The sequence below is a fragment of the Vigna umbellata genome, chromosome 9, assembly GCF_029865625.1.
Source record: "Vigna umbellata cultivar VRB3 chromosome 9, Vumbellata_1.0, whole genome shotgun sequence".
In the NCBI taxonomy this organism is placed as follows: Eukaryota; Viridiplantae; Streptophyta; class Magnoliopsida; order Fabales; family Fabaceae; genus Vigna; species Vigna umbellata.
In genome coordinates, this window is record NC_142173.1 from 52,275,310 (window position 1) to 52,290,271 (window position 14,962).

The window sequence follows — 14,962 nt, forward strand, 5'->3', positions numbered from 1 at the left end:
ACTTTTGAAAATAGAAATAAAATCGCATACGAAAAGAAACTATGACCGTTAGCTTCTGAAAATCATATCTGACATGAAATTAAATAGACTGTAATATGTATTTTGTCATTCAAGATCGCTGATAGGTAACGCTTCTCATGTAATACTGATCCCAGGCCATGCCTTATTTTTGATGGGAAATATGAAGTTTTAGAGAAAAGGCTTTGCAATTTGTGCAGATGCATTAAGGAGCTTCGCCAGCTTTCCATTGGTGGAACAAATAACTGAATTGAAAATGCGTACAATTTCTTTAATCTTTGCAAAATAAAAAAGGAAACACATTAAGGCTGCATGTGTAAAATAATTTGGCAAAGTATATTTACCTATGAACCACAAATACAGATAGGGCTACCAACAAAATTCAAATCATTGTCGTTTCGTCGATTTTTATGTTTACAAGATATTTGAATCAAACTAATGGCGTCAATGTGTTTCTGACCATGAACACTATTATGTCGAACACGCGTAATTCGAGATGCATATTTGACACACTTTTAAATCCTGTTGCATTAACTTTTATTCAGGTAGTTAGAAGTAAGTTTATGAGCAATGTATTGATCAAGCAATATCAAGTAAAGGTGTCTGGTTATTTTGCATAGAAATGTCACGAAAGTATGTTTGGATTACACTTGGTAACGTTAAAATCAGCGCTGACTTTTTTAAATGTACAAGTACAGTTTGATTTATACACGTTAGCATCATAATTGGTTTGTGTTTCTACATCTTTTTTCTTGCGTCCCAAATCATGATATTTTTAGAATAAAACTATGTATTGATTTGCTGGAATAGATTATTACGTTCTTCAACAGACCCGAAAGTCTCTTTTCACAAAAACCCAACATCCTGTTGGTATAGGAATAGGAGGATATCTACGTTACAGAGAAACAAACATTAAAACATTGACTAGTACAATTTGTTTTTGGGAACAGTTGCATTATACATTAAAGGGTTACGAAAAACCCAGTAGTCTCTTGTGCTCATGGTATATTCAGTTACAGTTACATAATCAGAAGAATGTGTTTGCATAAATCAAACCAAGGAATCATACATACAAGGTTGGAGAAAGAATAAAAAAGCTAAGTGGTATCGCAAGCACCCACCCAATGATTACACCTCAGAAAAATGATTCTATTCGGATGCGCATCAGCCAACTCTATAATCTTCAAGGAAAAACAAAACTAGGCCAATGCACACATCCAAATAAAAGCCACTTCAAATGAGATTTTGCGATAAGAATTCCCGATGGCTACCTTTAGAAAACATTCTTCCACGCAATAAACCATTACCCTCATGTAGACAATTGGAACCTGCCACTGGGCTTCTTTCTTCTCCATCCCTGACATTTCCAAATTCAAAACCTCTTCTGGATCAGCAAAAATCATTGACACACAAAAGAAAAGAAAATAAAAAACTCGAGTTAAACTTACAAAGGCAGCATAATATACAAAAGTTAGCCCAGCCAATGCAACAAACGCGATCTGGAAGACATTGTATCTGTGATATGAAAAATGCATGGGTTAGTTATAATAGCAAGGCATTAAAAATGCTAGAACAAATAATGCATGCAAACCTCCCCTGTTACATATCCACGGTTAATAGTAAAATATAATCCCCTAACTACCCGTCTTTAGTTCTCAATAATTTATCTCATTCATGCCAATATATGACCAGCTGATTTATTATGTTTTTCACATTTTGAGCGCATGAAATAGTAATAGAATCATCAGTAGAAGATATTTAGGGGAGTTAGAAGGACAAGCTGGGACAATCCCAGTAAATGGTCAAAATTTGCAGTCTTGGATTCTTTCTTCACCCAATCAGAGGATAAAGGGGGAGAAAAATATTCAGCTTGACTCACTTGTACAAATATTTAATTCCCCGAAGAGACTCCAAGGTGTGGCCAAATATTTCCTGTGCTGCAGTTGCTTGAGCATAGTAGGCAAATGCTGTGGAGCAGAACTGGATCACACTGAAAAGGTAAAACAACTGAACTTTCAGCAATGTCATCACAGAATATCATGACAGCACAACAATTTTTCGCTATGTAGAGAACCCTATTTGGTACTCTGTCCATAAATAACTTCCTTAAACACATAATAACTGGCACAACAGAGAAATATTCCTGCTCCTTCTAAACTTTTGAACAGAAAAATCAAAGCCAGAAAGTAAGACCACTTTCAATGACGCACTCCAGTTAAACTATCCCTTCCTACCATATGAAATCAAAGAAGGATGAAATTCATTATTTTAAAATTTATAAAGGTACAAAATAAAAATTTAACACAAATGTTGAACCTATGCATCAACCATAATAGAAGTAAACTTCTATACATAATATACATTTGAAAATGCATCCTACAGGCTATACTGACCTAATGGAAGAAAGAAGAATAAGGCCCACATTGAACAGAAAAGAGTTCATGAGAGTAGCTCCCCACCTGCCATAGATAAGTTCACATAGTAATCAACAAGTCCTAGTATGTGACCAATACAAATTAAAATCAATGTGAAATGGTATAATAGACTGCAAAGTTTAATTACTTCATTGGATGAATAGTAATGAAAACTAGTCTCAGCCCAAGCACCATGGCTCCAGCAATCACAGCAAGAAGAAGGTAGAAGCAGAAGAATGCAAATGCAGCTGTACCAAGAAGACCTAATGAAAGAAGAAGACATCACGAAGAATAACAGAATGGAAATTAGAATATAATGTATTTAAACTCTATAACTTATGGTAATCAAATATTAAGGTAAGCGTATTCCAACATACCCCAGATATCATCCAGCTTGATGAAAACTTCATTCAAGAAAGGAGAAAGCGGAGGATCAACTAATAGATAGATAATGATATGACCAACCCACGCCACAGAAACGATTAACCTGGCACAGTTTTCAAATCTTAAGTTAGATGATACATGGAAGTCATAAAACCTGTTTTAGATTAAGATAGCAAGAGTAATAATATCCCAGTAACAGTTATGCAGCTGTATTCACTGCCCCCATCGAAGGGGTGTTGTCTATTGCCACTCTTATACGTCTAGTAGCACTTCAATTCAACTAATTTTGTCTATTTTCTCTAAAATATCATTATTTTCTCCTAGTTAAATTAAATTTCTATAACCAAATCTAATTTTACTTACACTTCTTATCAGTCATTCCTTCATTAATTTAAATTCAATCAATTTTTAGTAATGAAAATAAACCATTTAATCTATTTATCTATCCATCTTTATGAAATTTATCAGGAGAGAACCTTCTGAAAATCATCAGACAGTTTAGTGTATCCAGCATTCCAAGTAACTCAATCCTTATATGCCATTGCTTACCCTAAAATTCCCATAACAAGTTTTGCCAGATACCCTAGAACTGTTAGTGCCCATGTTGCCTCAGCCTGCATTCATACAGGATCAGTAAGTGGGGGAACTATAGCACGTTGTATATGCCTAGAAGTCCAGTATGTACAAGGAACTCACCTTTTCTCCTTGTGGGTACATCTCTTCAAGAAGCTTGACATCTTCTTCTAATTGAAGCAACTCCTGGCAAATTATGCAAGATAGGTAAGTTTAAGAACATAACCACAAAAACAAATTAATCATAAACTGTAGACAACTTTGAGCAGCCACTAGAAAAGCACACATTAAATTAATATATGGCAGTCCATGTGAACAATGGTACACATAAAATACTTAACACGATGTTGGAAATATAAAGTACCACTAAAGCACTAATATTAGTCTACCTTTTCCACTGATTTCACATTTTTCCGAAATTTCCTACCCTTTGAACCACCTTTTTCTTCCTGACGAAGTGACTCAGCTGCTTTCTTCAGATCTTTTGCTTTTTTGCCCAATTCAGTAGCTTCCTACAACCATAACCAACAAACCACACGATAAATATAATACAGCATATTCAATCAACATTTAGTAGTTTCCAGCTCTAAAAGAATATAGCACCTTGATATACTGTGAACGAGTGATAACAGCCTTTGGACGCCGAATGAAAGAAAATATAAGTCCCAATGGAAGACAAGCAATACCAACACCACCAAATATCTGGATTGAATGGTGAGAAATCAATTGTTAACATCAGTAATAGGAAATAAACTTACTTGTGACCTTGGATGCAAGGCATTACCAGAGTCACTATAAGCAGTTGCTTCTGCTTGTGTGCAATTTATAGGATCAGATTAAAATTTTTAGGGAGTCAAAAGGATCTAGCCCAATATCCTAATTCATACACACTTTCACAAGAAAAAATATGATAATTGAAAGAATGTATAATCATTTGAAAAGAAAAAAAAAAGATATATCTTGCTCATAAATCCATAAACTACCAAGGCAGCATATGATATAGGATTAACTTACAGCAAAAAGCACAGATCCAACTATAGTGGCCAGAGCAACAACATATTCCGGAAAGGTAGTACGCATGGTCCAGGTTTTCTCTGATGAAGGACTGGCAATGTATGCAGAACACTGTTTTTCAGACAAAGGGGAAAAATCAGAATGAGCACAGGCAAAAAAAAAATTACTTTTAAGAGAGAGAAAATATGGACTTTCGGTCAGAGAGAGAGAAACAACAGACCTGATGTGTGTTTCCAATACATTGTTGACTACTGCTGAACTCCCATGTGCTAGGAAATGAGTTTGTGGAAGAAGAGAGATGCCTAACAGTAAAGTCCACCTTTCCAATAAGTCCTAACAAATCAGTCAGATGCAGGTCAATACTCATGAAGCAAAAGTGGACATAAAATGTTAAATTAATTGTGGATTTTTAAAAAAGAACAAACAGATTTTACACTTAGTAACAAATCTTCCACTCATATAATAACTAGTCATATAACAAATCTTCCACTCATATAATGAATTTCAGAGGGTGGTATTTGGTGCATAGGTGAAATTAATACCTTGCAAGTTGCAACATTATGATTATGGATTTGTGAGGATCAAGATTGGTCTTATATTCAAAACACGCATCTTCATAAAAGAGCCCTTTGGGCTTGAAACACAGATAACAGGTTGAAATTATATTTAATTATGATTTATGAAGAATGGAGGCAGCCAGAATCAAATTCCTGCCCTCTTATTGTGTATTTGGCAACGTGTTCATAACTCACATCAAATTCATATATGACAGAAGCTACTCTGGCATCCCATTTGATGTGAATTTTCTGTTCTTCGACACAGAATCCCAACCCCGCCTATAATAGCTCAAAACCCAACCTTAATCCAACCATTAATCCAAAACGAACAACTTTTCCTTACCAAATAATCCTTAAACATGGTTTCATACAGCAAAGGAACTTCACCAACTGATATCTTCGGTAATCTCAACCCCTCAGGCCCCCAAAGAACAAAGTAATAAACAGCACGAAAACCCACCATTTGTCATTTCCTTAACGTAGGACTTGTACAATTTACAAGATGGACACATAGTGTATAGCTTCACAAGGAAACCAGCAATGGATTTCTATGCCTACGAATGAGAGATCACCAGCATGAAACAAAAAAAATCGGCCCAAATTAACGCATATCAACTCTGTGAATTCCACTCTCAACTTCCAAATCTTCATCCCACTGCTCACACCCATTGAACCATCCAGAAAAACATGGAAAATAATCTATGGACCCCCAACAGTAGATAAATGTGAGTATGGGATAAGGTAAAAAGACAAAGACAGAAATAATAGGAATTGAGAAGATGTATGGTTTATACAGTGATTATATATCACCACTCAAACAACATTTCCATTCACTATCACATAACCCTCACCCAACCAAACAAACCCACCCAACACCAGCTACCACAAAAAAGCAACAAAATCCGAACACTAAACCTTCAAATCACACAGGAAATTACCATCTTACCCCTACCTCGTTCTGAACAGATTTAGAAACAAGGTACAACTGAAATAAAACAACCAACAAAACTACGAGAACGTACCATACAAAATCCCCAAAATAAGAGCGCACACAATCGCAGTGGTCACCATCCAACACAACGCGCTCTTAATCCTTTTACCAACACTCCTACACACAACAAAAACAAAACGCATTGCGTTTCCTCAAATCAAACAAAATTTTAATTTTTTTCAATAAATCACGAAAAGTTTAAAAGTTTAAAATTTGAATTAAAGCACAACGTACTTACTTGTCCTGGTCGCCTTCGTAGTAGAACATGGCGAAGGGGATGACGAAGAAGACGAGGATCGCGTCGAGGATGTACACCGCGAGCCAGAGGTCCTTCATGGGGAGCGTGAGATTGCACGCGCCATTGTAGATCGCGTGCCGACAGGCCTGACGGTTAGCAACGTCGGCGGGAAGCATGAGGATGGAGATGGCGGCGACGGAGAGACCCAAAACGACGACAAATTTGGGGAAGTAGGCCTGGTTAATGTCATCGGGGTGCTGGTAATTGACGAGGAGGTATACGTTGACGAGGAATACGATAACGCACACCACGATCGCCACGATCACCAGCGCCAGGTTGAAGTCCCCCATTCTCGCTGAACGCGATTTGGGAGCTAGGGTTAGGGCTTAATCGGATCTGAAGAGAAATTGGGAATGAGGGAAGGTTTTGGTTACTTGGTTCTGTTGGGTCGGGAATGCGGAAATACCGTTTTGCCCCTATTGGAGAGGAATGGTAGGAAGAGGGCAAGGGTGTTGGCGTAATTTCCAAGGCTTTTTTTTTGTTGGATGTGAGAAGAGACAGTTTCGGAAGTTCAGACCAGGCTGTACTAGCTAGTCGAGGTAGGTTGTGAACGAATATATGTATGTTTGGCACTAACATTTTTTTTGTTCTTTTTTAGGTTATTGAAGTTGATAAATGACTCTTTGATCTTTTGGTTGGATAAATCTTGGTATAACTGTGTAAAATTTACGATTTGAGTTTTTCTAAAAGAAATTTTTAGTTTAGTTTACGAAAATATGTTACAATTATTTTTTTTTAATTAACTTATGTCAAATTGATCTTCAAACTTAGGGATAGGTATCCGACATAAATAGTATCTCTTCATTACTTGACTCTTAAAAAGAAAATTCAATTTATTATAAGTTTTCTTTCCTTTGATATCTATTTAAAAAAAATGGCGAATTTTTAAAACCACGGTTATATATATATATATATATATATGTGTGTGTGTGTATCAAATATTTAAAATAAGATATTTTATATTTTTAAAATTATAAAAATCTAAGGTAAATTAAATTACTTCAATTTAATTTCAATTAAATTTAATTTTAGAAAATATAATTTAAATATTAATTTTAATTAAATTTAACTTAATAAAATATATATTATATTTTAATTTTAATTTTTTGATAATAATTTTAATTATTGTAAATAAAAATAATATGATATTTCATCCAATTTATTTAAAAGTAGGTTTGCTATTGATAATAAATATATGTCCAATTATTTATGTTAATTTTATTCATGTATCACCATGTCTAACATCTCATTTTAATAATATAAAACTACTAAAATAAAACATTATATATATGATAATAAAACTATTGGATAAAAACAAGCCTACAAAAATGTTAAGAGATCTATCTCTGTAGAACCATCTAATTATCCACGTGCTTCACCATTTAAGTGATAATGCAAAAGAGAATAATAACACAAGAATAAAGGTAAGTTAGTGGTAAAACATTTTATCTTAATCAAATAAAATTCCATCATACATTATATTCCAGACAAAAAATAAACATTCATCCTAAACATGTCACAGATTTAGACTTGACCATCCAAATACAGTATTAATGTCAAGCTATGGTGGTTCATGCACTTGTGGTGGCCTCCAACAATAACCTTCAAAACCAAATACCAACCCATACCATCCACAAGGTTAGCCCATCAACGTCTATGGCCCTAACCAGTGATCATAGAGTAGGACCTTCTACTACTCCCCAAGACATAACGATTCATCTCTACTTGAGATTGGGATTATTGAGAGCGTCAGGATAAACCTCTGGATTAACTTCGATCATTCATACAAACAACACTACAGGGCGTCATCATGTAACCTCTTCACGAGTCATGGAATCACTTCCATCAACCATTCACACAATCAACCACATATTCACCATCACCATATCCCTCTCATAATCATATATATACTTCACACAAACATTACATACTATCACATGAAACCTCAAAGCTTTCATCACAGAACCATAAACAATCCCATCAAGTATCATAAAGTAGTTGGTAAAAATTGATTCTCTATTGCACAATGAAAATTGAGAATAAGATTGCTTAGGATCATAAGAGAAATATGAAATACATAGATCATGTGTGTACAAGTGAATTTGGTTTTGATTGATCAAAATTGCACATTACTAGTAGTATTAATCGATTAGATTACTGCCAAAACTCACTTAAACTCACCCACTGAGCCCTTCTTGCTCGGCTAGCCTTACTAGACAATTATGTAGCACGAAAACTACATAAATAACACCCCTAGGACATCCATGACCTATTTTAACCATTTTTACAAACTTTTAACACTCCTAAATTGGATTCTAAACTACTATAGACCTAAACAATTATGTATAACCTATCTTAAACCAATTATCAATTGTTTACAACAAGGTATTAACTTAAAAACAACTAACTCCTGACAAAAATTTAATTCCACAAGTTCTAGCTCATTTTTATCAACTTAGGGGCTCTAACAAATCAAAAATGACTTACCAATACTCTAAAACAAAAATGCTAACACACTCTAAACATGCACACCCATTGCTTCAAACGTAAGGAACTCTAAAAGCGCCTACAAATCACCAAATTGTGATTTAAGTGAGCCTTTAGAACCTCAAATTAACCAAGAACCAGGAATAGAAGACTATTAACACACGTGTAGGGGTTCCTAAGTATGATCATGAACATAAAACTAAAAGAAAAAAGAGGTAGAAACTTACTTTTTCTAAACCAGAAATTAATGAGATAGGAATTAAGATTACTTTGTTGTGATCTCCTATACACTTCATGATCGTCAAACCGATGATGCACGATCATATATCTTAAAGAGAAGGTAAAGAAAATCAAAGAACGAGTTTTTATAGAAATGATTTATGTTTTAAATAATGAGACAAATTTAAGAAATTCTATTTATATTATTGAATTATTTTAAAATAAAATATTCAGTTTCATTATTTTAAATTATCAACATATTTTAAAATACTTATTTTAAAATTGAATTATTTTAAAATACTTATCAACATATTTTATGTTTTTACAAATTTTTTTATTTAAAATTATTTGGTCATTATAAATTATAGTTATATAAAATAAAATATTTATTCTGTATATTTCCCAAATTAAAATACTATTATAATATAGTTATGATTAATTATCATTATATTGAAATAAAATGATTAATTAATGATAATTACTTTTCAAAAAATTGTAAAATCCCTAAAAAAATCAATCACGCACGTTGGCATGGCAAAACGCGCCGCCGCCCTGCACATTGTCACCGCCACGCCAAAAATTCCAAAACGAAATCACTATTAACGTCACAGAACAGTGCCTAAACAGCTAAAGAGTATTGTACTCTTAGCTTCATCACCTCTTCAATAATTTCAATTACATTTCATGTTCATTCACACTAACAAATGGATATAGCTATATTCTCTCCATCAGGCCTCTTTGGTGAAGATGACAGCCCTACTCGTAACACCTCTCTCTCTCTCTCTCTCTCTCTCTCTCTCTCTCTCTCTTTCTCATTCCTTGTTCTTTTACTTCTATATTCCATTTTTAACTGGTGGAACAAATTGTTTTTGAATGCAGGTGAGGAAGATGCAGACTCACAGGAAAGCTATGTTGAGAGGAAGCACCAGTTTCCTGGGATGGTGAAGTTTCCTTCTTTAACATCATTAGTGGCTGTTTAAGCAAAATTATCATGTGGGTTTGTTTTGGGGGACTGTCATATGTTGAAAGTTTGAGGTTAGTTGGGGCATTATTTGATGGGTTTGGTTGAAGTGCTGTGCTCTTTAGGAAACTGAAATTGCAATTGACAGGGGTTGCTTTTTATGATTATGTTTTTATTTTTCTAACTATAGTTATCATTGGTTTGGTTGCTGTGAGAGTCTTGTTGCTGGACTGCTGTGAGTTTGTAATGATGCTGTGGTAGGCTGATTAAAAAAAATGATGCTGTGATAGGATGATTAAAAAAACATGATGCTGTGGTAGAGTTGGCTCAGGGGAATGCTGTTTTGATGTGTTGGACAGATCAAAATTTGCGCTGAAGTGCTTAACTGTTTGGAAGAGGAAAACTCTTCAAGCTAGTGAAGGTTGAATGGTATTGCTGAGTTTATTATAGGAAGTGGAGATAAACAAATCTTGTACGATCTCTTTAATAGGAAAAACATTATTTTGTTTAGGAAGATCTTGCCTTATAGGGTATTTTGGTCTACCAAATCATTGTTTCAGAAAGATTGGGTGTGCTTGTCCGTCAAAACAAGGGACCATAATTATGTTTATTTCATATAATATTCGATTGGTTTAATGCTCGCGAGGAGTCAGGCTTGACATGTAAGTTGAAAAATCTCTTTATCGTTAAAAGTTATCTCCTTGAGTTTGGTTTGACAAGTTTAGTACTATTGTGCAGGAATTTGATGTGAATCTAATTAGTTTTTAAGTGAAACGCATTCATAGATGCATTTATCTGATACTTTGTGTGGATGATATAACATTGTGGTTTAGGGAGAAAATATGCTTTCGATATTGGAGTAAAGTTGAGAATAATTTGTAAACCTACTAATACTCCCAGTGGATCCAAAAAACATATTATTGACAGATCAGGGGAACATATTATTGACAGATCCTGGCATGTATAGGAAGTTAGTTAGAAAGCTAAACAATCTTACACTAAGCATTTGTATTTTGCTTAGTTTGGTAATTTAATGCCGTCATGATATCACCTTGTGTTAATCATGGGAATACTGTGATTCAAAATGTTGAGGTTTTTTGAGCATTAATTTGTACTCTACTAGTCTGAGTTGCTCTACGCCTTTATGATTTGTGCAGGAGTTGATTGTCCGAGAATTTTCCTTTCATCAACTGAATGCTAATTTACTCTGGCCAGGGACGTTTTCATTTGCACAATGGTTAGTTCAGCACAGATCATGCATTGAAGGAAGGCGTGCTATTGAGTTGGGGAGGTATATATGGATTACTTGTATATTAATTTATGTCTAAGGTAGTTAGTTATTACTTATTTGAAAGGGTGAAAGTTTTGCTCAAGATTTTCAAAGTGAAGCTATACAATTGCACTTGGTTGTATATCTCGTTTCTGTGACTAGCACTCCGTTGTATTCTTGTGAAAGTGTATACTATGTCTGTAGCTCTGCACTTATCAGACAATTGATTTCATTTTTTCTTTGCTAATGTTGCATCTAATTTCAGTGGCACGGGAGCTTTGGCCATATTTCTTCGAAAATCATACAATCTTGATATTACAACTTCCGACTATGATGACAATGAAATAGAGAACAACATAGCTCACAACTGCCAGGCAAATGAAATACCTATCATTCCTCACATAAAACGTGAGACTTCTTTAAGTTGACTTATTAGTCATTTGCTTCTTAGCTGTTGTGAAGGGTTTCAAAGTAGTGATTCTGATTACACTTTAAAATCTTTTATGTCATTAAAATATAATTTTATATTTGGGTCTTATACATTACTTAGTTAACAACTTGCTGCCCTCCCAATATAAAACACCTGCAACTCTTTTAAGAGTACGAAAATAACCAGTATGTCCCCCACGAGTTTTTCATGTAGTTCCTTAATAATGGTAGAAATTCAGGAATAATTAGCTGTTACCTCTCAATAAAACTTAATATACATGACAGTTTTATTCATATCTATCTTATTTTGTGAGTTCTTTGTTCGTTTTCTCTTGTTGGTGTGATTTACAATCAGTATTGCATTGTATCTTTCGTTGTTCTTTAGGCTCTAAGTGCACAACATGACAACTATACTCGGGGGAGGTTAGAATTAAGGAGATGCATGATGAGTTGTTAGGATTAAGAACATCTATATTGAATAATGTTAGTTAGCTTACTACTCACTAGTAGGTGATTATAAATTTATATTTAATATTGTACCCAAATTATATATACATACATACATGCATAGCCATGTGTATACCTCCTCTAATTCCAGTTGATTTTATGTTGATCCTTGTATTACTATGGATTCTGTAATTAATTTCTCTTCTAAAATTACTAAATGTGTTTGAATTTTCAGATACCTGGGGAGAAAAGTTTCCAAATTCTGACCCTGACTGGGACCTGATCATTGCAAGTGATATCTTATTATGTAAGATTATTATTGTTTTACTATCATAGTGACCATTTTTCTTATTTTTTAAAACTTAATATTAGTACATTATAACTAATGCAAAGTATCCATTAAGGAATAGTCTGCCATTGTTACTGGTCCGTAAACTGGTAAAACTACCTGTGTTTCTTGCAAATTGAAATGCCCAAAGTTACTAGTAGAATTAAAAACCTAGATCTCATGTTCCCATTGAAATGCTTAAGTTATCTCCTAGGTGGTTGCACTTTAAGGGGTGATGGAAAATAATATCATATGACTAGCTTAGTTTCACAATTCATTTTTTTCTGCAATGATTTAAGTTGTGATGGCCATCTATCTTGAGCTTTTTTAACTTGGTGATCATCATTTCCTGGAATACCAATATTAGTAATTTCAATCTGCCATGGATACAATTTGTTAACGATTTTCTAAATTTTGTGATTGTTGTGGAAGGGTTGAGCTTGCACTTTGTCCTTTTCTTTCTTAGCTCTAGTTCTCACTAATGATCTGCTTTTCCATTAAATTAAAGAATGATGAAACCAAATTAAAGTAATTGTTTAATAATTATTGAAATATGTTATTTAATTTCATCATCTTGCAATACTTAATTGAATAAATGTTCAAATTGATCCTTAAAGGATGGGTGCGCTACCCTCATTCAATTTTTATGTAAATGGGTCTTTGAAAATTTCATCGGCTTGCATACAAGTCCTTTATGAGTATTTGATATTTGATACGTAAACACAAATGTTTCTTTATTATATATTTAATATAACAGGACTTATATGCAAGCAGATAAATTTCTCAAGGATTCATTTATATGAAAATTTTAAATAAGGACCTATCAACCAACAAACTCATCTTTCTAGGACCAATTTTGGTATTTACTTAATATGTAATTGCATCTATGAATATTTTGTATATGACCAATTTTAATGATGATGTGTGATTCATATAACCAACCTCAGCTAGTATGATAAGGCTTGAGATTTTGTAATATTTAATTGTATCTGGATTTTTGTTTGAGTTTTAATAACCTAACTGATTTTCTTTTTTTTTAATTCTAGGAGTGGATAGTGTCCTGGTCAATCACGGTCACATGTCCACTTCATAATTACCAGACAAATTTCTTGATCATCATGCTATGGAAAATGTTAAGATTTGTGTTTCTCATCGCTTCTCTTTTGAATTTCTGTCCTCTTGACTGTCTTTCATAAAGAAAAGAGATTATTTGTTGGACTTAAGCATAAAGGAAGATCCGAATCCGAAAAACTAGTTTACTAGTTAGCATAACCTCAAGACTTACAACATCGAGTAACTTATCTTAATGTAAGATTGTTTAACATTTTATAAGATTGTTCATGTAACTAAGCAATGCAAGATTGTTCATGTAAACTAAACAATGTTATAATTATTTTTCTTTTCTATATTTGAAGACCATCTTATAAAATCCTTTAAGCCACTTGATTTTCCTTCTTTAAAAAGCCTCTTTAGGCCCATCCTATCATCATAACGTATGAAAATAGTCACTAATATATATCAAATCTTAAATGTTTGTAGATGTAAAGCAGTATGAAAATTTGATACAGACCATTTCCTTTCTTCTCAAATGTTACAAGCCCCAGCTTAGCAGAGCGGTTTCTCTAACTGGAAATGATGAGAGTGATGGTATTGTGCAGAGACCCTTCTAACCAACATGCTTTAGCTACTCAAGTTTGCAACTTTACTTACTGAATCTTGTGTTGGCAGGAGATGTAGTGTTGCCGCAGCCAGCCTTTTTGATGAGCTGGAGACGCAGAATTGGGAAGGAAGATGAATCTCTTTTCTTCAATGGTTGTGAAAAAGCTGGTCTAAAGGTGAAGCATATTGGATCACGTGTATATTGCATCAACCCCATAGAAAATGAGATATCAGAAATAAAGTCTTGATTAATTAAATTAGTATTCAAGTATATATGGGAGGAGAATGCAGTGTAAACTAGGAAGTTGGCCCATTAATACAATTTTTCTTGTTATAGTTATAGCTTCTAAAGATTAATTTGAAGCTCCTAGGTGATAACACTGATACCTACTTACTACATATGTTTTCATCAATTTTCATCGATTTGAGCAGAGAGTAATCATGCCTCAATTTCTTTGTATTGTGCTATTTTCTTGTTGGTTACATCACTGAAATTGAATTCTTGGTTTTGATTGAAACTTTTAAGATCATGTTCTGTTTTCTTGTTTGTTGTAACAGCACAGAAATACATTTTTTTGGTGTTGGTTATTTGTCACTGTTCAAGATTGGTTTGACACATTTGCTCTTATTGTAATTGAGTCCCTATTTTTGCTTACGAAATGGAATTCATTTCTGGGTTGGCTTGATCTTGCAAGACTGTAAATATGGTAATTTAATTGATAGACTCAAAGCGTAGAATCTTCTTATTACTTGCCAAATTGGGTTCTCGTATCAACACAAAATATCACGAGGCTTGTGGAGCCTCCAAGGGTTGGCATGTTGTAACCATTTTCTCAGGTTATTGTTACTAACTTGACCATTAATTACAAACATCATGATATAGGGTATCTTTTGGACAAAGCACTATTGATGT

The 14,962-nt window shown here is 33.8% G+C and overlaps 2 protein-coding genes across 2 annotated transcripts; one reads left to right on the forward strand and one right to left on the reverse strand.

The window, feature by feature from the left end:
- Positions 1–930: 930 nt before the first annotated feature.
- On the reverse strand, positions 931–6,768 carry LOC124848517 (LIMR family protein At5g01460). Its single transcript, XM_047326204.2, has 14 exons — positions 6,190–6,768; positions 5,983–6,068; positions 4,624–4,736; positions 4,404–4,514; positions 3,993–4,091; positions 3,779–3,901; positions 3,513–3,575; positions 3,366–3,430; positions 2,810–2,919; positions 2,581–2,695; positions 2,412–2,477; positions 1,898–2,008; positions 1,467–1,533; positions 931–1,375 (listed from the first exon to the last, which is right to left on the reverse strand). The coding sequence occupies exons 1-14, from the start codon at positions 6,537–6,539 to the stop codon at positions 1,328–1,330; spliced, it is 1,527 nt and encodes a 508-aa protein (XP_047182160.1). The 5' UTR covers positions 6,540–6,768; the 3' UTR covers positions 931–1,327.
- Positions 6,769–9,468: 2,700 nt separating this feature from the next.
- On the forward strand, positions 9,469–14,639 carry LOC124848521 (S-adenosyl-L-methionine-dependent methyltransferases superfamily protein). The gene is made up of 7 exons (XM_047326209.2): positions 9,469–9,717; positions 9,835–9,896; positions 11,074–11,207; positions 11,452–11,594; positions 12,298–12,369; positions 13,930–14,037; positions 14,119–14,639. The coding sequence occupies exons 1-7, from the start codon at positions 9,660–9,662 to the stop codon at positions 14,295–14,297; spliced, it is 756 nt and encodes a 251-aa protein (XP_047182165.2). The 5' UTR covers positions 9,469–9,659; the 3' UTR covers positions 14,298–14,639.
- Positions 14,640–14,962: the final 323 nt, after the last annotated feature.